Source organism: Lepisosteus platostomus, chromosome 12 (genome assembly GCF_059453375.1).
Source record: "Lepisosteus platostomus isolate fLepPlt1 chromosome 12, fLepPlt1.hap1, whole genome shotgun sequence".
NCBI classification, from domain to species: domain Eukaryota; kingdom Metazoa; phylum Chordata; class Actinopteri; order Semionotiformes; family Lepisosteidae; genus Lepisosteus; species Lepisosteus platostomus.
Genome location: NC_142622.1, coordinates 6,409,244 through 6,434,348, shown reverse-complemented (window position 1 = coordinate 6,434,348; position 25,105 = coordinate 6,409,244). Strand labels below are relative to the sequence as shown.

The window sequence follows — 25,105 nt, the reverse complement described above, 5'->3', positions numbered from 1 at the left end:
TGTTCTTACCTATCGGTATACCTATGTCTAATAAAAAGAAGGAACTGATCAGTTTGGTACTACAGTACCTTGAGTCCATCTGCAGAAAACAGTGTTTGGCATACTGCTTCCAGACGGTCTTCCCCAGACCAGATCAACAACTTCTTTATTCAGATCGGACATTTCGCCTTCCTTCAACTCTGCGTCTGGGCTCTGTCACAAACTCGCAGCTTTCAAGCGCAGTCGCCCAACCATTAAGGAGTCGATGTCTTGTGCCCTTCGCAGACTCTTCTCGATCAGGTTCCCTGTAAGTTTGGTGACATCTGCCACAGTGGTGGTCGGTGACAAAATACTATCGCCAAGACAATCTGTAACCGGCAGATTATCTTTGAATGGAGCATCAACGTAAGAAAAAAACAACAAGTTATTAAACTGAAGCCATGAAGGAAGAAGACGATCTTACACCCTCCGCTGAGCCAAGCAAGTGTTTTCTGGCGTCTTTGGTTGCATTAAATTGATAAAGAAAACACGCATCTATATGAAAGGATCAATGCACCCATGACTATGCAGTTTCACAAGCGCACTGCTGACTGAGGAAAACAGGTATTTTACACTCCGTCCAACTCCAGTCCCAGGACGGACCTTCTTACAAACACTACAGGCCTGCGGACCGCAAAGTCAGCTTAAACGCCCTGTCTTCGGCGACGGAGGGCCATAAAGATTCCCGGTTATAGAAACAAATGAACGACCGGCAAGGGGGAGGGGGGGAAGACAAGTAACGTCCCTAGTCGCAGTACTAGTAGGTCGTTATTTGGTTTGGCCCCTTTAACTACCCGAACTTCCCCGCTTCGCGTTTCAAACCGACGCTACGACAAGCGCTTAGAAAGCTATTTTACACGTATAAACGTAGCTGTTAGCAACCAAGTCTGGACTGACAGGGAGAAGTCCTTTCGCCGTACTCCACAGTTCATATTTTTGTTTCACTACCAGTCTCGCCCCCCTCCTCTTCCCTGCGGGTTGTATTTACTACTAGTACAAATTGTGGGGCTGGCGTCGGGGCGACCCGGCGATTGGTCCACATCCAGAATATTCCCTCTAGGTCCCGCCTCTTTTCCTTGAAGAATGAAAGGATAGCGGTTTCAAAAGACGAGTCCGAGGGCACCACGGGGCTCCATTGGAGGACAGTGAATGTCAATCACACGGTGGTCACCATCACGACCCCTTGGGTCCCGCCTTTTATAACCCTACTGAGCGACCATTGGTTGGTCGGATTTGTCGTCGAAATCAGGAGTTGGGCGGCGGGCGGAAGATTTAAGAAGTGCGATGAATGAACAGGGGACGCAGGGGAGTGAATTTTGCAGTTTCTCGTTGATTGTCGCATATGTTTTTTTTCCCATACATTATAGTATTTATGATCATGCTTTGCTTTTAAATATTTAAGGATTATACTGCAGTGTAGTAAATATTCGCCCCCCCCCGTACGCCATACAGTACTCTTACCACACAATTTAGTACAAAAGCAGGCGGGCTAAAGCTTAATCGCCACCTCTCGTGATTTTCAATACCTCTGGAGGGTATGAAGTCACTTGGAGGCCTGGTATAGGTTTATTTCCCTAACACATGTGTAGTGCTCAAAGAGTGTGATGGCCCCGTGTAGTTACACCCGCTTTCCACCCTCACCCCAGTATCTGGCTGCAACTAATCGCTATTGAATGTAACGAAATGATTTTCACATGCTGCTTTATTGACACTGCATCTTAACGAAAAACGAAAATCTAATACGAATTTGTAATGGCAAAATCCTTTGTCAAATTAAAAAAAACATCAATTTTTTCTCCTACTGTACATATCCACCCATTTCCACAAACTGCAGTATTCCTAGATCACAGCACTCTCACCGTAGTCATGGAGTGCCCCGGTCCCCATTTTATAGGTAAACTAAAGACCTGGGGCATTTTAACTATTACACATTAAATAAATGGTTTACTAAAGTAATTTTAAACCCCTTTGTAACCCAACAACAGACTAGACCCTCGGCCCTAGGCGATCATCTAAACATCTGATCGTTTCTCATTTGTTTTAAAACCGATATGATATTATAGGGTTACCTGTCATACTAACTGGATATGGGATCTTATGGGAGCACAACAGCAGACCCGGCCGGCGGTTTGCCAACTCTCATCAATGCGACGCTGCAATGCCGATGATGGCCATTTAAAACGAAAGCGATTTGGGAGAGTTTGTCCCAATGTGGCTTCCGTAACAGCTGAAGAAGTACTCGTGTGCTTCGACTTGTGTCCAGTGTGCGGTTGATTCTTTATGGTTTAAATTCAGTTTAGGGCTGTTCGATATTTTCACGGACTAAAAGACAATGGGGGGACAAGCTAAAAGAAAACAGACGAGCAAACCGAAAAGGAAACCGAGGGCCAGCAGCGGAGGTTAGTGATGCACATGTTATGGGGCCGTGTTTATATCTGACATGTGGGAACTGGTACAGCATGCTTAGTGCGTGTGGGGTGGATGGGCTTCAACTTTACAGTCATAATCTTTTTATCATCGACGTTGTGTTATAATGGAAACCTTATGTAATAATTGAACAGTCTATACTGGAAATCAGACTGCAAAGTTGGGTAGAGTTAAAATAAAAAAAAATACAGCTTATTCTAGTTAAGATTCGCATAACTCATTAAATCACATCATATGTGCTGTCATTATTAGACAAAATAGAAATAATACGAATTGCTAACTTGTAAGACCATATTAAACAACTAGTAAAAATTAAGTGTTGTGACCGGCGCTTTTGCTTTTTGCTTTCATTTGTATCCTCTGTAACTGTAATACTTTTATGTGGAACCAGAATCAGGGATGGCGGAGCTATCGGCGCAAGAGCGAATGAAATTAAAGATGCAGGAGAGAGCAAAGAAGAAAACAGCTCAAAAATACACCTCGGAGCAGCTGCTGCAAAAGGTAGGATTGAAGCGAAAATTGAAAGTACTGAAAAACAAAACCATTATTTTAAATGCATCAGATGTCTCTGCAGGAGTTGCCCAAACCGAGAAAGCTACTGTTTGTGTGTTGGTGTGAGCCTATATGTGGTGTTTACCACTCACCACGCATCCATTAACACAACCCTGCTTGTTCCTGTGAAGGGTCACAGCAACCCACCGCCTGTCCAAAAGCACAGGGTACAAAAAGGAAATACTTCCTAAACAGGGTGCCTGTCTGTCACATGGAAAGTTGTTAAATGCCAACTCACCCAGCATGTCTTTGGTGTTCCTATATATAAAAAAAACCCATACATACATACAGGGAGCATGCAAACTCCACACAGAAGGCCGCCCAGTGCTGAATCAAACCCAGGAAGACGGCAGCGTAAATCATTTCAATCGTATCACACTTATGTTATCAAATATTTTTTGTACTTTTTATTGAGTTTATCATGAAAGTAATGCCTCTTATCCTATTTAATGATGTTACATTACAACATTACATTTCTATAGACCCATTTAAGTGTTTGTTTAGATGTGCCTTGTAGTGATTTATCATTGAATCGTAGGCTGAGGTACTGTATAGAAATCATATATTAAAAATCGACACATTTTCATGGTAGAATTCAGTCTCTACAGAAGTTTGAGTAAAACCAGTTGTTTTAGTTTATTTTTACAGACCTTTGAGAACATTGATGTAATTGATTTTAATACACATAATTCTTGTGAATCAAAATCTTTGCCAAATAATATTTCATGTTCAGTGAAATATTAATATATAACAATCCATACCCTACTCTGGTCCAGTATAACAATTCATACCCTACACTCATGATGCAAAACTGCATCTTTCTTGAAATCTGTCCATACTCCTCCAAACCGATTGTGCTGTTTGCTATTTGTGCCAATAAACTCCAATTTTTACTTTCTGCAACATCATATAAAAATGTATGTCATAAAATTGTCAGTAAAGTTTATAGTCTTGTAGACTAATAGTCTATGTATTTAGTTGCTCCATGAAATAACATTTGGTTGTGTTATATCTAAATAAATCTGGTATGAATTTTAGGAATAGCAGGTAGCTCCTTTCTTTCACAATGCTTAGGGGGTAGAGACCATTTACTTGTATAAAGCTATAGTTAGCAGCCACATACTGTAGAGCTGTTTTCCTCTCACTAAAGTTCATCAGCATGTATTAGCTAACTTTGACCAGTGAAACTGATGTAAATGCATCTTGCAGAGAACACCTTTCAGGTCTGTGTCGTGTGTGTTTATATAAAGAGATTTATGTCACCATCTGTCACTCTCCCTCTCTTATTTCAGACTGAAGAATGCATGGATAACTTCGATTTTGAAATGGCGCAGATGTTTTGCCAGCGTGCTTTAGACCTGGAGCCCACAAATCTTAAGATCCTGGATATGCTTGGCAACATTTGTGCAGAGTTGGGAAATATGGAAAAGGCAAAACAGATATCCTTTTTTAAGAGAAGAACTTTATAACATGCAAGTTCCAAGACAACATGTACTGTACAGTCTGAGTCATTAAACAGTTAATGTGATAAGATGCTTGGTGTAAACCTGACGTAGGGGAAGCTCATAAGATCATTACTATTAAACTATGTAATATAACAGCTTGAAAATGTGGTGGCAGTATCATAAAAAGCTATCACTTTCACTGGAAGTGGTGTAGCAGTGCAGAATTTGTACACTGCTGTTTATTTTGGCAGTGAGTAGAGCTGTGTTGTCAGGGTACTTTCTTTATGTAAATAATATATTTGCAAGTAATGTCTTCTAGAATATAGACACAGCGTAAATAAATAAAGAGTCTTTAACACGTGAAGACTTGCAGTTCTAAACTGCACTCTTCCAGTAACATTGTAAAAATTGTGACATGTTTGATCTGACAGCCTTCAAGGAACATATGGAAGTGGTGAATTCTCTTAGGGCACTGCAGTGTTTTAAAACCTGTTCCTGTGCAAAATATTGTAGAAAAGAGATGGTGGTCGTGTTCTCATTTTAAGTCACATCTCAGAAGCCAACTTTCTAGTTATGTTGAGAAAAATGGAAGCATCAATGGAGACTGAGTTCCCAATGGAATAGGTGCATTGTTTACAGCTATTATCAGTATTTGATGATAAACACACTGAGCCAGGTAGGACTGGGATGGCAGTACATCTCCTTGACTGCTTGCTAAGTGTTCCTGAAGGCCGTGGAGCTCAGTCCAGAAGAGGGCCACAGCAAGTACATGTACCTGGGACAGATCCATTCTGGGATGGAAGCAGTGCAGTACTTCAGCAAAGGCATTGAGATCATGCTCAACCTGTTTGAAAAACAGACACAATTAGTAAGTCCCTCTCCCCTATTCTGACACTCTTTTGAATTGTACTGTAATGCAAAATCATCATACAGTACTCGGGTGCTTTTGTACATGGAATTCCAATATCTGCAAGTCCAGTATCACTTCAAATTTAAGTGGCACATTAAATACATTTATAATAAACTGTTCCTGAAAAGAGAAAAATGTGACTCTTGAGTTGAGGAAGAGATTTTGATCTCAGTTTAAAAAATTGAGCTGCATTGTCACATAGCAGGGAATCAGAAAAAGGACCCTACACATATCTGCAGTAATACGCATACAGTATATTAGTATAATCTAACCTGTTCTTGCATTTATGATTCAGTTATCTCTGTTTATCAGTTCAATTTGACTTCTTTTTGTTGTAAAGATATAATATTTTATATTTATAAAGCAGCATTGTTGGGTAACAAGATCCAATCAGGGAAAAAAGGTTGGTGTGTTTGAACAGTTACAAACATTAATTTAAACCACGTGCATAACTTGAGATTCCTGTGAGACAAGTGGAAAGGGAGGTCGCTAATAAGGTGAGATAGTCTCTGACCTGTTTGTGCAGTGGGTTTTTTATTTCAGTACTGTTCCTTATAATCCTTCAAGAAGTGGCTTGTACACCTGTAGTTATAAACCTTTTTGTGGCCTAATTCTTTGGACTTTTGAGAGCTGAATCAAGATGTAGGTTATGTGCGTATGTTTGTTGTGTTAGAATATTATAATGCTTCTAATATTAGTAATGTTTTTCTTTTCTACTTGAGCAGTTTACAGAAGATTTTTCAACTAATCTATTGTATAAAATATTGGAATGCAAAGGAAGTATTTTCTCTGCATATATATTGTTTTTGATATTTCTGGTTGTGTTTTAGTTGTAGCCCTTAATTTGTGGTGCAGCTTCTGAGCCACACTGCATTAGTACAGTCAGTCAGAGCAGGAGAGTCACAGCTCCAGACTTGATCTTCATTTCTTCCACAGCAAGAGAGAACAGAGATAGTATATTTGGACTATCTCAAGGGAGAGTCTTGCCTAATGTTTAATGATGAAACATGGGAAAAACAAAATTGGGGAATTATAATTGGCAATTTTGTAATGCGTAGTGAATGTTTACATTTTGACAGGGCTTTTGCAGACAAGCCACTGTTTTCACATGATGTCTAGGTCCTGTGTCTCGAAATGTTTCGATGCAGCTCTCTTAAGGTGCATCTACGCAATGACCTAAACAACTGTCTGATTTGGTTATTTTGATCAGTGACCGTGCCTCTTTGCAACACATATCTACCAAGATTTTTCTTCTACTTACACAAAAATAAATTTTCTACTAAGATTTAACAAGACTTATTTCTATAATAAGGGAGTGTAATTTTAATTATGCTTTATGGTTAGTCATTAATCTGTTTGTCAGTAGTGAAGGAATGTATGTAGTCCCTAAATGAAGAATTCTTGGTTGAATACTTTGGAAATCATGTAAAGACGCCGATTTACTGTTGTTTTTTGTTTTTATGCTAGAACAAGGATGCCAATTCTAAGTCTCTGTTTTGTCTTTTTTTTTTCTTTTGAAATTGTTTTACTCGGTTTTTGTACTCAGTTGTCAGGAATTCGGAGTCCAGGGGCACTATTTCTCTCTTGTTTTATATTTGTATTCTGTTTTGTTACTACAGGCAGGATCAGCAGCAGCGGCATTTTCAACCCACGGCCCTGAACTGACAAGCAAGGATATTTCTGTGGCTTTCTGTTCTGTCGCTGAAATTTTCTTCACTGACCTCTGGTATCTACTCTTCTGCATTCATTATGTTGGATGTTATTTTTTCAGCCGGGAGAAAAATCCTCTCTGCTGCCTTGTAGATTAGGTTACAAAAATGTACAAAAATGTCGGGATTACAACATTAGTGTATTGAGAACAGGACAGGAACTTCTTTTGCTTCAAGTCTCGGAGGCACTCTTGTCTTTCTGTAATATGTTTGTTGAAGATTACACTTTAAGAGAAAAACATGATTTACGGATAAGTTTCTTCCATTAAGATAATAGGTTTCAGATGCATGCTATTTTATGACAACTTTATTTGGGTGACAGATGTGACCAAAATGACCAACGTAGTTTACATTTGGACCCAATTTATAGAATTAAGAAATTTACTGGAGGAAATTATTTTTTGCTCAAGGGTGCAACAGCGGTATCTCACCTGGGATTTGTCCTCATCTCCTGCAGTGTTCCATAGATTCCTGGCACAAATATCCTTTTAGTTTCCTAATATGTTTTTCTTTCATAGTTGTTTACATGACTCATAATACATAACCGTTTAGTTAGCTGTTTTCCCAATTTAGAAATCAATATTCTAATTCTTCAGTTGTTTCTTGTCAAAAAGAACCAATAGGTGTCACTGTTTCCATGCGTCTCATGCGTGTGCGGAGTAGTGCTCCCTGCTTCACACCTGGAAACCAGGATAAGCCCTGGCCCAGCGAGCTGCTTGTGTGACTTAAATTAGCTACCAGCATACCTGTGCTGCTCTAGTTTGAACTCGCAGTATTATTTCATTACCCCAGATAAATAGTGCTTCTTCCTGCAGAGGTGTTTTTAGTAATAGAACAAATCTGCCTATATACTTTTTTAAAGATTATTGGCTATATGTTAATGTAGATCTTGACATAATTGTGCATATTGTTGTATGCATATGAGTTACAGGATTCAACAAGCATGAAGGTGTTCTGCCTTTCTAGCTTTGTTGATGGAAAGACAGAGGAAATAACAGACTTTAGGGTAAAAAACAAATGAGAGGATTTTTCTGGGCTGGACCATGGGCGTGCACCTCTTACAAGCTTGCCAGCAGAATGTACAGCAGCTCTGTGGATCGTGTTTGATCTGGCCAGGCTTGATTTGCCCCCCTAGGTTGGACTGCCTCGCGATGGCAAGTCTGTATCTGAGCCTGGGCACTTTTGCTTACGGCGCCTGTCTAACTGCTGCTTTAGCTGAAATCGAAGATGTCAGCAACAGCTTATGCTTATTTGTTAAATTCGCTATTATAAGTACCCATAGTGTGGGAACATCATGGTGCTTCTCAGGGCAGTCGTGGTGTTTCAATTAATGAATAATTTTACTTATCGTATAGCATCTTTCACAACTCTTTGCTACAGAGCCCTTTACAGATTTTTGTCTGGGTTAAAAATATAATAGTAGTTGACCATGAGTTAGATATTGCAGATATGATTTAGTAAAAATTGTTTATATGTGTGACTTTAAGATAGAACAGCAATGTACAAACTGTACAGCACTGTACAAACCAGGACTGACTAGGGGCATAGAATCAGTCCTAATTGGATCCAGAATGTTTAGACAAGTGTAAGAAAAATATTTCATTAAACCAGAATTCATAAGAAAAGGATAAACTAGACATTGGCATTTGGATTTGGTATTAAACATTTGGAAATAAGAGGGATTTTGACTGTATGATAGGAGTGCATAGTGAAGATAAGAGAAGACTCTGCGTGCAGGGGTCATAGTAAGTTTCTTGTTGAGACATAATCACGTACTGAAATATTACGAAAGTAAATGATTGATCCCAATTTCTAATGCCTCTCAATACACAGCAGGGATCTTGCACCTGAAAGAAATATGTGATCATTTAGTAAGTTAAATATATGTTTTTTTAACCTCTTAATAATCCATAAGATTTTTAGATTATCTGCTTCAATACATCTACAAACACAGTTACAACATGTTTATCTATGCCTGCTTTTAAAACTGTGCATAAGAGGACAGCATCTTATCCCCATGTCATCCTTTGCAATATATTGCAATCTAACTCTCATTAATATTATGGTAAATACGAATGAATATGACTCAAGCTTGATGTTTGTTTCCAGCATGGAAGAAGGAGCAGCAGAGAAGTGCAAAGAAGCCATTGAAAAAGCTCTGTACTATGAGCCTGCCAACCCCGAAGCCCTGCAGCTAATGGCCAGCTATCTCTTCAGCACTGAAAAGCCTCAGGTGATGCATAGGTTTATTGTGTGTTTTACTGTCATTATTGGGTTCATGACTAATAGCATATACTATGATTTTCAGTCACTTTAATTAAAATGACCAACAAAATTGCAAATCAAATTAAAGTAGTATATATTTTTTCAAAGTCTTGTGCATGCCAAGATAACATATTCCTATGTGACGTAAAGAACCGCTATAATGGGCTTTAATAAATGGGCGTTTGATATATTATACTGCAAAGGGTAACACTCAGTTTTTGTCATTGAGGATATTTTCTTGGAAAGGCCAAATGCAAAGTGGCTATTCCAAGGCTATGGCAGGAACTCTAAAACAGTGTTTGCAAGCTTTGTGATGATTGTGTTGTAATAAGCACAGTGATCTGTAGCTATTTTAAAGAAAACTTTTAAATAATCCCCAGACCTGTGGCCCCCTCTGGCTAGAGCGCAAGACGCATATGGGGAATCATCTGAGTGATTCGTGCATCAGTGTAACTTCAAGCTGGAGTCAGGGCTTATCGCCGTTTGTGCTATGTAGATACTCTCTGGCAGTGCCGTTCAGTAGAAGGACATCTTAATGTGAGAAAGGCGCCGAACATGATCTGCCAGACGTAAAAGCAGCGCAGGGAGATGTATTGTGCAGATACGTGGAAAAGTCCATGTCTGACAGGAGCTGTCTCCTAGAAGGCACAGGAATCACTTTAAAATGAACTAATCTACTCAGTACATTTGAGGCTGCTTCTTCCACTGCTTGAAATTTAATGGGGTAATGTTTGCCACCTGGTTGTCTGGAATCGACAGGGTAATTTGAATGTAGAGATTAAGATTAATCTGTTTAATTGGCAGTAACATTATTGCTTAGGCAGTCAGGTTAAACATTCAGTTAATGCTAAATGAAATTCTCTTTCATCTTCCTGCATTTAAAACATGCTCGTCACAGAGCTACCTTTGTACTTTTTTTTAACTCTAAATCAAAGTATATGGATATTGAGCGAGGGGTCAAGTAAGTGATTTTTGCAGAGCTGTTTTTAATACAACAATCAGAAAAAAAGTCACCCTTGTTTTTCTCCAGTGACATCTAGTACCACTAGATGGCAGACTAGTTTAATAACACGATGTTTTATCCTTTGAAGCTATATAAATTTGCCATTTATTGTAACAGAGCTGTTTATTTTTCTGTTTCTGGTCAACCTAAGAATGTATTTTTATTATTTCAATATCTGAAGTGTACCTGGAAGTCCTCTCCTGAACACTGTCATAAATTAGTGCGTAAATAGTTGATTTGTAAAGTCAAATATGTGCCTAGGCACTGTCTTTAGTCCATTACCTCTTTGGCCTCTCACACACGCAGCAGTGCATTAACAGGATTGAGATTTCAGGAAGCCTTGCACAGTGTTTGGTTCGAATTTACAATGGGGTGGCTGTGACATTTCACCCTGCTGATCGTTTACAGAGCAATATATTTAAAAGTAAAGGTCTTGTTTATGTGAAACTGTGACCCACCAAGAGTAACTTGCGATCTTCTGAATAGTTCCTGCTTATTATTGCAGTGATAGAATATTATTATCATTAGTGTGTTCGTCTATGAAGTTTGCAGGTGAAAGTAGGATGTGTAAGGTTTGTCTTTCAGTACATACTGTACACTCTTTTTGCCATCACACCAGTACTTCCTTGATTATTGCTTTAGCTATTTACATTTTTTGATTAGGAAGCGTAGTAACAGAACATCGTACTAATAACAAATGTTTTTTTTCCATGTGAGAACATGTTTTTTTGTCTTCATAAAGTACAGTTTTTGTTAATGAATATGATCATGGGATACAGCCTTTCTTTAAAGTCATGTAAACTCTCGATAATTTTATCATTATCTTTGATTTATCTACTGGGGCTCTGTCAATACCACATACAGTGCCACTAATTGGACCTTTAACAGCCATTTAGAAATGTATTAATATTTTTAATCTCTTATTTTATTATCCATAGAGCTTCCTCTTCAGTGTTTTGTTTCTAAAGCTAACAGAGAAAATATATGCACAAAAGCTGTGAATGCCAGCTTTAACCAAAAACCATTTTTTTTCCATTACAAGGCATTTCTTTTTAATACTATTATTTATTATAATATTTAAGAATCGTAATAATAACCTTTGAATTCAAGAAATTAGTCTGTTTCGAATAGAACCTCATAACGTATGACCGTCTCCCTCAGAAGATTTGTGATGAGCTTCATATTGCCAGCATAATACCATCACGATGCCCTTTAAGAGGCTACATAACATTGTTGTATTTCTGCAACATCCATAATCCCCCCGGCCATTTCTCCAAAATGGATAAAGAGGTACAGACATTTTCATGCCAACACAGCCCTGATCCTAACCTTAACCATAACCCCATCTCCAGCCCTTATCCTACCCATGTCATTTAGCCTAAAACACTACGCGAGAATGGTGGAGGAGGTTCTTTGGGAACATTTTTTAGATTGCCTGAAGATCTGTAATTATGTCATGACTAAACGAAGGTTTTAATGGTGCAAGAATATTGAGAAGCAGCAAGCTGACAACAGGAGAGTTGAAATGGTGGTGTGTTTTTGCAGGAGGGGAAGGAGTTCCTAATGAGAAGTGTTGCCTTGTGGCTTCCCAGCCTGCGAAAGGATACTGAACCATCGTCAGGTGAAGCACAAGAAGAAACAGAGAATGCAGAAAGGATGCAGGTAAATGTACTGTATAAACTATAAATCATCAGTGGGATGCAGTATTAGGGCATTATATGGGAGTTATAAATATATAATTATATTATATGGGAAATTTACCTAACTTTTCATTTCAAAATCCTTCATAAATCTGTTGCATGTACAGATGTTAAGTAAAGAATATAAGACTAATTAGGGCCACTGGAAAAAGTATTGTGTAGTTAATTTGACAAAGATTACTATTTAAACCATATATTTAACTGTACACACAGAACAGAACTGTTGTGCTAATATTTGTTACTGTTACTGTCATACTGTATAAGGAAGGGCAGTGTTTCTTTCTTGCCTGTGCTTTGTTCAGTGTGCAGTCTTTGAAGGCTTTTAATTATTCTCACTGTCTTAAAAATTAATTTCCAGGGACTCCCAACTTTTCTCCTTCTAGGAAATTGCACATGCAGTAGTGTAGTGTGGAAAGAACCAAGCAGAACATAAAGAGACTCATACTAGTTAATCATTCCTGGAACTTGGTGAATTCACTTTTTTTTTAAATGCCTCTTCGTATTCCCTTATAACTTCATGTCTGGTTCTATCGTTTGAGCATTGTGTGCCATCTAAAATAAAAAATCTGAAGCTTTGTACATTAATAATTGTCGAAGAAACCTCTGCACTCACGTTAGGTGTGGTTCTGCAGAATCCTTTATTCATTCGCATGGAGAGGATACAGCCATACAGATTTCATACAGAAGTACAGATTGTTTTTCTCTACAAATACACCTTTACAAAATTCACCTTTCCTTTTGTGAAAAGGAAGTATGTAAATAGAAGGTGTGAAATTTAGGTAAACATTCTGTGGTTATAGCATTAGCGTCAAAACATCAAATAATGTGCCTTTAATTATTCTTTCATACTGTTGCTAGGTAAAAAAGGCATGTTGGCAAAGACAAATAGTTGTTATCTTGTACACTTAAAAGGTAAATGCTAAAATTCACAGTATCATTGAATGATTGTTTGCTGGTATTACCTGGGTGTGTGAATGAAAGGTGACCTCCTGACCAGCAGAGAAACACTGAGATGAGTGGCACTCCCCTCCTATTCCCCAGAAGGCCAATAAACTCGTATAGGAGTGGATTCTATGGATTGGGACACATGGTTTATCCTAGAAGATGAACAGGAGACACTTTGGAGTCAAGTTTAATTCTTGTGGGTATTTCTCTCAGGTGACTGTAATGCCTAACTCTAGCTCAGCTGTTAGGAGCAGGCTGAACGTCATGCAGGTATGGACTATTATGGTACAATGTGTTATCGTCCATATTTCATGAAGTTTATTTTTGGGGAAGACCCTGGAAATGGCAATTTTCATGTCATTTTAATTTCATATCATATTTATATGATAAAAGTCAAGCAGTTGCATAAAAGCCTATCTTTTATTTGCATTATGTAGTGCTTCTTTTATGTACCCATCCCAGGTACTGGCCTTTGTACTCAAACTGAGTTGTTTAATTGTAATCAATCTTTTTTTTTGCTGTAGTGAAAGAAAGTACATACAATAAGTCATGTTGAAATACCTTTTAATGATTAAACGGTTAAAGAACTCTAATGCTGCTACCAATAACAGTTGTAATAATTAGAAAAAATAGAACATCATGACTTCTTCATCAGAGCAAAAGAACAGAAACATATGAGTGGAGGCCATTTGGCCTGTATCGTGTTCGATTGCCTGTAATTCATTGATCTGAGGATCTCATTGTGCCATTTTTTTCAAAGCAGCCAGAGTATCAGCTTCAGCAACATGGCTGAGTAGGTTGTTCCATACTCCCATCACCCTCTATGTAAAGAAAAAACTTGTCTCCTTCAGTATACTTCCCCAGAGTTAGCATTGGTAGCCCCTGTTTTGTGGTTCCCTGTTGATAACAATGTTGATTCCTTTTTGCTTCCATGCATTATCTAGGAGAGTAACAGGATACAACAACAAACACTCCAGTCTTTTTCATAGGTGGCTTTTTGAAGCTCTGTGTCTCATGTTATTAGCCCTATAATGTAAGTGGACATTATATGAAAGCAGAAAAAAACTAACTAAAAATATGTAATTGGGATGCTTACAGTATGTCTTAAGTAATTTTTTGCTCCTTTCATATAATGGCCATTTGCATTATAGGGCTAATTACATGAGAGACCCAGGTGAACGTACTATTTAAGAACCAGAGGTTATTTTGTATGTTAACAGATGATGGCAGTATCACACTAACTTAAACACAACAATTTCTATATGCAGACAATTGTTTTTTTTCTTAAAAAGTATTTGATGTGACCAAAAACAAATAGGCATATCTGATATATTACACGCAGATTAGAAGGAAAGGCTTGTGTATTACATCTGATTAAATTTTGGGGTCGTGAGGCTGCATTTTTATGTGGCTTCTACATCTAAGGCTGAAAACGCCTTAGAAAACGGCTGAAAAAATTATTAGAATGTTCTATACAAAATTTCTAAAAGTGTTAATACATATCGTATGTATCCATTTGTGTATGCATAGATAAGATTGTGTGGAACTAGTATAGTGTTCTCTCTACAGTTTAAGCATTTGCGGTGAGTTGCACTTAAAATTATTAGTGTATGTGTTAGTAGATTATTATTGTTAAAATCTAATGCCCATTAATACCCCTGGTGTGGGTGGTTACAAAAATAAAAAGTATAATTTGTCTATAAAAACTACTTTTAAAGGCACTATATAAAAAAGATTATTATTTACAAAATTTTATATTAGCAGACAAAATGACTGTATGTCTTGGAGTAATATTATAAAAAAATGGTAATGTTAATGGGGAACTGCAGTCCCAATTTCTCAGACTGGTTAATAAATCTCGGTAACAAAATACATTATTTTAAGGTATCACAATTTTTTTTTTAATTCCAAATTAAGCACAAAATTGTGAACTTTGTGAAAGTATTGGGCAGTCTCCATGTTGTCAGAAACCCCTGGTGTTGTTAAGGACAAGAGTGAAAATTTGCAGGAATTGCGATGTGAAGCAGCCCTTCCTGCTCTCTAGTCACTGTAATTCCTAATGTAATGTACGAGCAAATAAATACAGGTTTGTGGCAGAAATGTTCCAATGCGATTTGCTAACAAGTAAGTAGTATTTGTCAGCAAAACCCTCTCAAAGTCAGCAACAATATTTGTGTCAGATTAAAAGAGATGTATTCACAAGCCTGCTTGTTTACAGTGTAAAGGGGACGCTTCACCTCACTGGAAGTTCTGATGCCTCGTTCTGAATGGCTGAACGTGGAAATTCAATCTATTTTGTGATGTAAATGGGAGGATTTACACATAACTGTGTACAGTTTACTTAACCCTGAAATGTAAAAATCGCATTGTAATTCCCCTTTAAGTAGCTGGGAATTGATATCTGAACTATGTTTTTTTTTTAAATGCATTCACATAGGGAGTTTCTTGATCCCTCACTGGTTTAAAGTTAATGAACCATCATAAGTCTCAGCATTATAGGAACTAACTGCTAATCTGCGCAGGAAATCTATATACTTTAAGAATTAATGTCTGGAAGCCTTAACAAGAACATTCAGTTCTGAAGATTGCTGGCGAACCACACCATGTATTAAGAATCACCATCACTTGAAATTTACTGCAGAAACAGAATGAGCACCAAGGAGAAAGTGACAAATATTACACAGATTTTTGTAAAATGTACATAGAATTTTGTTTTCTTGCTTGGTGGTATTTTTTTAATTTTTTGTTTGTGTATTCACTCTTAATTTAACCATCATAAGCTGATGCCCACCATATAAAGCCAAAGGAATGAATTTCAGGCACACTCATGAACAAGCTGTTTGACAGGCTTGTATTTTTGTATCGGAATCCCGAAAACATGCAGTGAAGAAAAAAAGTTAATCATGGGGATCAGGCAGTTTGAGCAAATGTTGGTTGGACCAGTGCCCTCAGAGGGCCAGTAAATGAAAAAGCAAATTACATCAGACTCTTTTTATTAGCTTCAATTTGTATACTTAATCTCTTATTTCCATTCTCAGTTGGTAATACTTTCCATATTTGGCAGCCCCAATGTCCTGCCTCAATCCCACGGCCAAATCGAGCCAATAATGGAATCAGTGAATTATCCATTGATTTAGAACAGGGACAAAAAGACACCTAAAAAAAGAAAGGAAGGGGATAAACAATCTCTCAAAAATAAAAAATCATTATCAAAAATCTCTTTGGTTATCAAAAATCCCTCTGCTTAACTAAATGGGTAAATGTTAAGTCCAGTCAGTTAAAAACAATTATTTTGGTATTGCGTGGAATGCGGCTAGGCATTCTAAGAAAATAAATTCATTGTGGCTGTGTAAAAAATAATGAAGTAGCCCACATGGCTGCCTCCTTAGTCTGAATGTGTCCTGGTGTGTGGTTTAAATGACATGGCTGATTTTTAATCCATCTGTCACTGATTGTAGATACAGCAATGATGACTTTTTGTTTGATGATTTGTTTTTTATTTGGTTATGATAACTACTGGATCAGCGCAAGTGCAATGAGTGTGTTTCAAGGTTTAGATTCCTCTCATCTGCAACAGCTTTTGATAAGAGACAGGCGTGACTGGCTATTAGTGGCAATTGCGTGTAAAATATTTGGACTAATTTTTGAATGACAGACAAAATTATAATTGAATTGTAATTCATAGAGCTGTGTGAATCTTCCCCAAAAAGCATGACAACCACTAATTATTAAGCTCCAGTGGATAAGCCACCTCGCTTATCCAGTGAAAAGAAAAGCCCGTAGCTGAAAAAATGTGAAATGGTTCAAACCATAGTGGAATGGGAGTCTTATTGCCGTCTCAGATGAGCTTTACCAGAAGCCAGCTTACCCTGATGCACTTTATCTGCAGGAGATACCAGTCCATTGTGGAGCTGCAGAAACAGGGCCAATTCAGAATATCTGAACCAAGCTTGCCACCACTAGGAAGGAAACTAGAGTAGCCAGAGTGAACCTGTGTGCACACAGGGAGAAGGTGTAAATGCCACACACACAAATGGGCTTGGAATTCAACCCAGGAACTTATTTCACCATGCTCCTCTCACAGGACAAGGCCTGGATCTTGCTAACTCCCAGTCCAGACTGCTGTGACTGCATTGATTAGATCCTAACTTCCTAGGCTTTGGCAAGCTCCACTTTTTTTTCTTCAGAATGGCTGGAGTGTTATATTGCATCACCTATTAACCTTTGAGATGAAAAGCCCCACTCGACACCTTCATTAAAGTAACATCTCCACACACCTTGTGCAGTGATTCATCAGATGGCATATTTTATTATGTTTTCAGGCACTGCTTTTCAGTGCTTTTCTCCCCCCTGAAAAACTCTTGAGGATATGAGCTTAAAATTTTGAACATGTTCTGCTTCTGTGGAGAGTTGTGTTCAGACAATTTCCTCTCTCATCAAAAACCGTTTTGAACACTGGGAGAATTCTTGTTGTTTTGAAGTATGCTGAGTTTCCATTTTTTCTTAGTCTTTACTGAAGTTTTTGCCCCCAAGTGTTCTCCTGAAACAGTGGCATTTATTGTCCTTTGTGTCTCATCTTTCATCTTAATAACAGTGAACAGGTGGCAGTGCAAGTGCAAAACATTTCCTGCCTAGGACCTGCTATACATTACTAACGGTGTGGCTTTTCATTTGGGTACATTTTAAGAACTTTCTAAGACTTGCTGGGCAGGTCACTCCGTCATGACTAATTGGCAACAAACTCACAAAATGTGCAAATAAATCAAAGGATATGCAAATATACAGGTTCATAAGTAATTATAGAATGTGTAGCCCTTATTTGATTTGAGTCAGAGAAACTGTAGTACAGCAAACATAGTTTAGTATAGTCTTTTAGTAATCTTACCTGTACGGATGTGCAGTAAATTGTGCATTTCAACCTTTTGCTTGTATTGGAGCCCCTATAATACACACGGTTGTAAGAAATACTGCAAATCCAAACAAGTAAGTTGTTAAGTACAGATAACGCTATCTTGGTTTCTAAAAGTACAACTACATTTATCATTGTTTTATATACTTTTAAGTTTTAGTACGAGGTATAACTGTAAGGAGCAGAAAATGTAAGGAGGAAATCTTGTAGTAAATCTTGATGCTGACACTCGCTTATGTGGTAAAATACTGTGGTGCATTACTATTGAACTTTTTCCTGGGTATGGGTTTTGCCTGATATTAAAAAGTGTTCTCTGTTGCTTTTTAATGTGCAAATGTATCATGCATCATCTTTTCATCCGTATCATCTGTAAAAAAAAAAATACTACAGTTACATGCAAATATATGGTTACATTTTCAAATAATCTTTTCTAGATATGGATAAGGCTTTTCATTTGTTCCTAAAATCATGCTTCTTATGGAACTGGGGACAGGGATGCACTCTTTGACTTGTTTCCAAGCACAGAAATCACTTTCATGCGGCATTTGCTTTTTAAATGGGCTTTTATGTTGCTGAAATGAAAACAAGGACAGCTTTTTAAAAGTGGTTGTTAGCAGAAGCTTCATGACTTTAGTTTCCACAAATTGCAGAAGGGCTAAGGACCTCACAAAACATAAATGTGGAAATGGGCTTAGTGTACTGGAGAGTGTAGTTATAGCAGCTGCTCTCCCCTTTAACTTGAAACGTTTCTCTCAAAATTGTTACCTTTGACTTTCTGAACTTAAGGGGTATAGAAGTATATACAGTAGTGATGCACAATGAAACTGCATCAGCATATATTATTTACTTGTAAATTAAACAATCTGGATTGCAATAACTGCTACCCACAAACTTTTCACAGTTGTTGAGTGGTTGTTTCATCCAAATACCAACCTTGTGATACGTCAGATAATTGCCCGAGAAGCATTATTCCTTGGGACAGCAAAATGACCTCAAGTCATGTGATTTCACAAAAATACCAGGGTCTGTCAAGTTAAATTTGACAGAATATTTTGAAGATTCTGTTTAAATAGCCATTCAAAAAAATGCATTTTTAAATTAACATAAGAAAACCTAAAAATATGGGAGTATGGAACAAGCTCCACAGCCATGTCAATACCCTGCCTTCTTTCAAGAAATGTCCCTTGGATTAATTAACTAGTAAATACCCAAACGAGCTAGATGAGCCAAATGGCTTTCTCTCATTTGTAAACTTAATGTTCTTGACCATTCCCTGCTAGAGCAATTAAGATTGGTTGCTGTTGGCATGATCAGGTAGCCTGTCAGTGAGAGATGTTGCCCAGAGAATTGTTCTGCTTCAACAATTAGCAGATTAGTCCAGAGAAAGCAGGAAATTAGCTCTGTGAGAGACATGCAATGCCGTGAAAGGTCACCACAACGTCTGATCCATCTGCATAATCGTTTTCAGACTGCATTGACTACAGTACAAAAAAATTACAGGATGGATTAACCCATGCATCAGTCAAATGGCTTACTGTAGATTTCCTTCTGCATAAAAATGATGTGCATGCTCGGGGGTATCATTGACAACTGAGAGATAAAATCAGTGTGTTCTGTGAGCCAGAGAAGACACAAAGTGGTAGGAGTAACAGGTTGAATGTTTTATGCTGTTTTATGCTGTTTTGCCCTTGGCTTACCCAATGGAAGACAAAGTATGTGAAGAGTTTGTGGTAGCACTACATTGTTAAAGCCAACTGATGAGGTTTTGGAAGTGTGACAATGTGAGGAGAAAACACCTTTTACATGGGGGGCGGGGTCCATTGATCCAGACCAAGAGTAAATTTGCTGATCAGTGATACAACAACAAAGTCCTTCAGTCCACTGGTTTCCCATTCTTGATGGGCAATCCAGAAGTATTGATTTTCTAGCAGAACTACACATCGCCACTCAGACCTAGGATTACAATGGAGGCATTTCTCAAAAACATTGCTGAAGTCTTGCTGTGGACAGCTTTCCTTCCTGACCTGAGCCCAACAGCGCATCTGTGGGACCAGTTTTTATTCCATCCGTAAGAGACAATCACAGTGGGCCAGCATTCAACAGCTGGCTGCAGCTGCATAGCAGGAATGGAGAACCATCTCACAGAATTCTGTACAGAGGCTGATCAGGTCTATGGGTCAATGTCATGATTCTGTTAATGTTCAGCAATCCTTTTATTTTGACACTGTCATTCTTAAAACCTGACCCATTGATATATTTAATTTATATGAATACATTCATAAGACATGAATGTTGCAGTTCTTTTGTACATCAGTGTAGTTATGTTGATGTACGACAAGTTATTTTTGTGTTTCCAAAATACAATAATACTGTTAATCACACAATTGATTAATGGATACTGTAGAAGAGTGCATCATAAAAGAACTGTTGTCTCCTAATACCTACAAGAACTGTCAGGCCTACTGTCATTTGTTTTAAAATTGCCATTTTTCAAGTGTGTCTGGGCATCTCCATAGGAGCAGAGATACCTAATTGGGAGCACATTTTAGCTTAAATCAGGAGAAAACTCAAGATGTTCACTAAATGAGAACAATTTCTGTTCTGCAAGAGGAGGCTGTAGCCAGCAGTATGGAATACAGATTCCAATCTGTCATTTTGATCCCTCGCCCTGCTCTCTGTTCACTTTTAATGACTCAGTGTTGAAATTCCTATGTCTCTTTTCCACTGGAACTAGAGGTACTGAGACTATTCTGCTGACAGTTTGCTGAGCGAGGTCTATACCAAGCTGTGAAACTCATAACACATTTGAATAGTACTTGGAGCCAAGGCAGGCTGTAGTTGGGTTGTTCATGTTTGTTATTACACTTTGTTTTTCATCTTTATGATTCAGTAGCAATTGAGAAAGGCAGCGTGATCTACAGGGAGTCAAGAGTACTGAAGCATTTGTTTGAGATTGTTTGCTATTCTGTTTGTGATCCAAATAAACAAGGTCAAAGAAGTTATATCAATACTGATGTAGAGTGACACAGAATCCATGATAAAATGATTAATTAATAGGCTCCACCCTGTAATATTGATGCTGCCGAGAACTAAAGTAAAGTTAGAGTTCATTTATTGTCATTATACTCATACACAGGTATATGGTATAACGAAATGCTATTTAGGTAGCTCTCAGACAGTAAGTAGTACAAAAACAAACAATACAATTTTATAAGAAAAGAAAGACAAAGACGACGGGCAATGTGCATAACTAAACAGGAAACAGGTATTGTGCAAAACAACATCAGTTGTCCAAAATCGTACATCAACAGAGTGAAATAAAGGATAGAAAATTATGGGGAGTGAACTTTTTGACACGTGAGGTAGAGGTAGATGTTTCTGAATTTTAATAGAGAGAGAAGGCACTGTAAGGGTTCAGATCGTGGGTGAGAGAGGCTGGGAGTTGAATAGTTTGAAACTGTCTCTGAGTCTGGGAGTCCAGGCCCGGATGCTCTGGTACCATTTTCCAGATGGTAGAGGGTCGAACAGCCTGTTGCTGGGGTGTGTGTGGTCTTTGATAATGCTTAGAGCTTTCCTCAAGCACAAAGTAATATTGTTCTTCAGTAGTAAGTACTGATAAACTGTTAAAAAACGGAGCACTTATAACTGCAACAAAATCACAAAGTTATTGAGAAAACAATTTTTTTTTTTTATTCCCAGGTGCATTTCAATAAACAGATATAACGGGTAAATTGGCAGTTGTGTTGTCATGTCTGCTTCAACATACAAATGAGTGCAGGGAGGCATTTTTCTCTTGATAAATGGGGCGTATCGGTCCCTTTCTGTGTGATTTTGATTTCCAGGTTTGCCATTTAACAGATTAAGCCTCTTCATCACTTGAACCAAGTCAACTCGCTGGCTAAAGAGGTGATTAAGCGCCTGTGCAATAGTCAAAATCACTGCAGTGTGTCACGGTCACTCATGAAAAAACCTTTGATCAATATCCAAATTTTATATACTTTGTTTTATCCAAAATAGTGTTTTTTCTCTGTTGTTTATTATAGTTGCATTTGTGTTGAAAACCTGTGATAGCATCAGAATACTTATCAAGAATTATAATAAAGAATCTTATCAAGGTTCTGAAATTTGCGAGCACTGATACAATGACCAAAACAACAGACAGGACGACTTAAAATGGGTATAATTACCTGTATATAACCCATAACAAGCCACCAGTCACATTTTGTCAACAGCCATGCAGATGATGAATTGCTAAACGTGAATAAGATTTCATATTAAAACAATTTATCAATGTTTTCTATAACTACAGGAGGAATTCTATTTGCAATGAATATTTTCAGACTGTTTAGTTAAACGGTTTAGTCAGACTGTACGTTGAAAAGGTTACACAGGAGATCAAACATATTACAAGTGGCATGAAGACTATTAGTAGATTGGACACTGAGGAAGTTTGAACTGTTGGACCTACAGCATTGCTATGGAATTTGTACCCTCTGGGTGATGTTGTATTGACTCTTTTTAGTAAAGCAGTCTTGCAATGTTTCCCAGTGGGAAAGCTGAATCTAGGCACTGTAAACAGTCAACAGGCTTGGAAAGAAATTTGGCAGAGTCTGTGCTGAGATGACAGAAAGCAGCGTGTCAAGCAAAGTTTAAGATTGATAGAAACAGTCAATGGCCTTGGCATTCTCGTGTGTGAAGATGACACATCTCTTATTTCCTGAGCCACAGAAATTTCAAATTCAATTTATTGGCTGTATTGTTCGGGTATGTTTCTAATTAAAAAAAAAAATCACAGCTTTCCTTTTGTTTATTCTCTTAATTATGAGCTCCACATACTTGCAGCATGGCTTGCAGATTGTATGGTAATTATAAGCCCTAATCGATGTGTAATTTATTAATTTATTAAGATGGAAGATTTTTTTTCCCCAAAGAGGCTGCATTCTAAGCTCACCATCTATTTTCCTTAAGATCTGCAAGCTACACCAGCATTCTAATTACAGCTGAAGCTCCCAGCCAGTTGTCTCCAATCATGCTCCAAATGAAAAAGAGATGAAGTTAATATTTCAATTATTTTCCAGCCAAGAAATTCAGGCCTGTGTACTTTTATAGATGTGAAGAATGAAACACTTTGTTTTCTGTACTACTGTGTCCAGACTATAAACTGGCAAGATTAGATATTTTTACTCTGTCTCAGCCTTGCTGAATTGGTAGCACAGATGTACTGCTGTTGTTAAATGCTTGTTTTCCTCTGGACTGTCTGTTTTACTTCTTGCTGATCATGGTTATGTCCCTCTCCTGAAAGAGTAATTTTATCTAGGACCTACACCTGTACTGGTCAATCGTCAGACACTCAATCTCTCTCGCTTATAACAAATCACTGACATTTTCTTTTCAGCTCCTAACAACATCATAATGTTTTCTTATGTCCCCTGTAATGTTGTGTTATCATCCTCATTTAAGGTAATTTGTTTTTCTACACATTTTTCTTCTCTTTGCGATCTGTTGTATATCTTGTAAGCTAAAAAAATGTGCACCTTTTTGTTTCTTTCTCTTTCTCAAATATATGAACAAATGTGGATGTTCAAATTCTCATTTTCTCAGATTCTCGCGAATCTATAGTATACGTACACTACTTATATAGGTTTATTACCTTTAGCCATGCAACATTAAGCATCCATCCTGTTCCACAATATGTGTGTTTTTTCGCATCGGGCTGTAACGGCTGTATTTCTATGTAAAAACATTCAAAAAATTCTGTCCTGGAAATTAATTGGAAATTCATGTAATCAATATTACAGAAGTTTATTGTAAAAAAAAAAAAAATGATTTTTTTTTCTTTTCTAGAATGAGATTCCACCATATGAATCAAGGATAACCACTGCCAAGCTACTTATTGAAGCCGAGGAATATGAGGTATGATTGCTGCTGCTTTTTTCCTTTGATGGCATGTTTTATTAATTACTGTAGAAAACAAATCATTGTCCTCTAAAATAATGAAGCTGCTGACTACACGTACACCATTTTTATTTTTTGTGTCTCATAATTTTGGAGGTTGTAAATTTATGATAAGATGATAAAACTTCGCTCAAGTAGGTTGAAGGTTGAAGCGGAATCTTTTTGTCGCTGATGAAAATGAAGAAATAATAGAGATGTCTTTATTACGTTTTTCAGAATACATTAAAAAATGAAGGTGGTTCTCTGTCTGGTATTTTAGTGCTACTTCACTTTATAAGCTATAATGATGGCTGTCCAAAAGGACTATTTTAGTTTTTAAAAAGGAAAAAAATGCATTGTCAAAGTGGCACCAATAAAGCCTTATAAAATACAATGTTCAAGAACGTCAAAGTGCTGGACGTGATGTACTTCTGACAAGTAGGAGGGGGTGAGGAATACACAGTTGTACAATATGTGTAGTAATTTGTATTCCTTTAAATGTCACTAGCTGGGATTTTCTTGTAAAAAATAAATCAGACTTTGCCTCCTCCACAGGCAGGGAACACATGAAAAGTGGCAGGCACTGCTATGTCTGATAAATGCATTAAAGTCAGGTAGTCTGCCATGCTGGCCACAAACTAAAAAGAGATAAAAACTGCATTAGCCGAGGTAGGTGACTAATGTGGTAACAGATGTTCAATCAAATAAGGATGTCATTTTGTTAACTAATTTCTTTAAACTCTGTTGTAATACATAATTAGGCTGTGCTATAAAAAAAAAGTAATCTGTATTTTACAGGGGGTTTTAAAACTATTTTTATGTGCCAGTTATACATACTTTTATTTTTGGTTTTGTTTAGTTTTTTTTTATGTTTTACCTTCACAAAAGCAACACATATCCTGACGGCACTGGGTCTACCTTTTCTTGTTGGGTCTCCCAATACCTCTCCAACACAGAGTTTTCAATAACACTCCCTTTTGTTTCCTGAAGATTCTTCTGTTTATCTCATTTCTGTTGGTCGCCCGGGCTAGTCCCAATTTCTGAGCGCTAGAGTTTCACGCTTGTTTCTTATTGCTGCTCTGCCCATGTCTTTATTATCCAAGTAGAATATAGAGAGCCTGGGGAACAGAGACTATACTGACTGATAGGCTGGCTTGATTCATTTTTTCCCCTTCGTTGAGGACAGAAGGTGAAAAGAAAGTGGTTGATGCATTATTTAAACTGTGTTATTTCAAATGACAAACAGAATTTCACAGGAGTCTTGTAATATTTATTTCACTCACTGTCA

At 37.6% G+C, this 25,105-nt stretch overlaps 2 protein-coding genes across 2 annotated transcripts in view; one reads left to right on the top strand and one right to left on the bottom strand.

Annotated features, from left to right (window-relative positions):
* mindy3 (MINDY lysine 48 deubiquitinase 3) overlaps positions 1 to 1,074 on the bottom strand; it is a 42,435-nt gene extending 41,361 nt beyond the window's left edge. The window contains exon 1 of the mRNA XM_088600616.1: positions 69 to 1,074. Coding sequence (XP_088456742.1) covers positions 69 to 162 — 94 coding nt within the window. The 5' untranslated portion in view covers positions 163 to 1,074. The remainder of the gene's footprint in view (positions 1 to 68) is intronic.
* A 1,139-nt stretch (positions 1,075 to 2,213) lies between these two features.
* Positions 2,214 to 25,105, top strand: part of LOC148650939 (uncharacterized) — a 174,638-nt gene continuing 151,746 nt past the window's right edge. The window contains exons 1-8 of the mRNA XM_088600617.1: positions 2,214 to 2,417; positions 2,837 to 2,946; positions 4,290 to 4,436; positions 5,161 to 5,310; positions 6,972 to 7,078; positions 9,171 to 9,294; positions 11,875 to 11,991; positions 23,728 to 23,796. Coding sequence (XP_088456743.1) covers positions 2,351 to 2,417; positions 2,837 to 2,946; positions 4,290 to 4,436; positions 5,161 to 5,310; positions 6,972 to 7,078; positions 9,171 to 9,294; positions 11,875 to 11,991; positions 23,728 to 23,796 — 891 coding nt within the window. The 5' untranslated portion in view covers positions 2,214 to 2,350. The remainder of the gene's footprint in view (positions 2,418 to 2,836; positions 2,947 to 4,289; positions 4,437 to 5,160; positions 5,311 to 6,971; positions 7,079 to 9,170; positions 9,295 to 11,874; positions 11,992 to 23,727; positions 23,797 to 25,105) is intronic.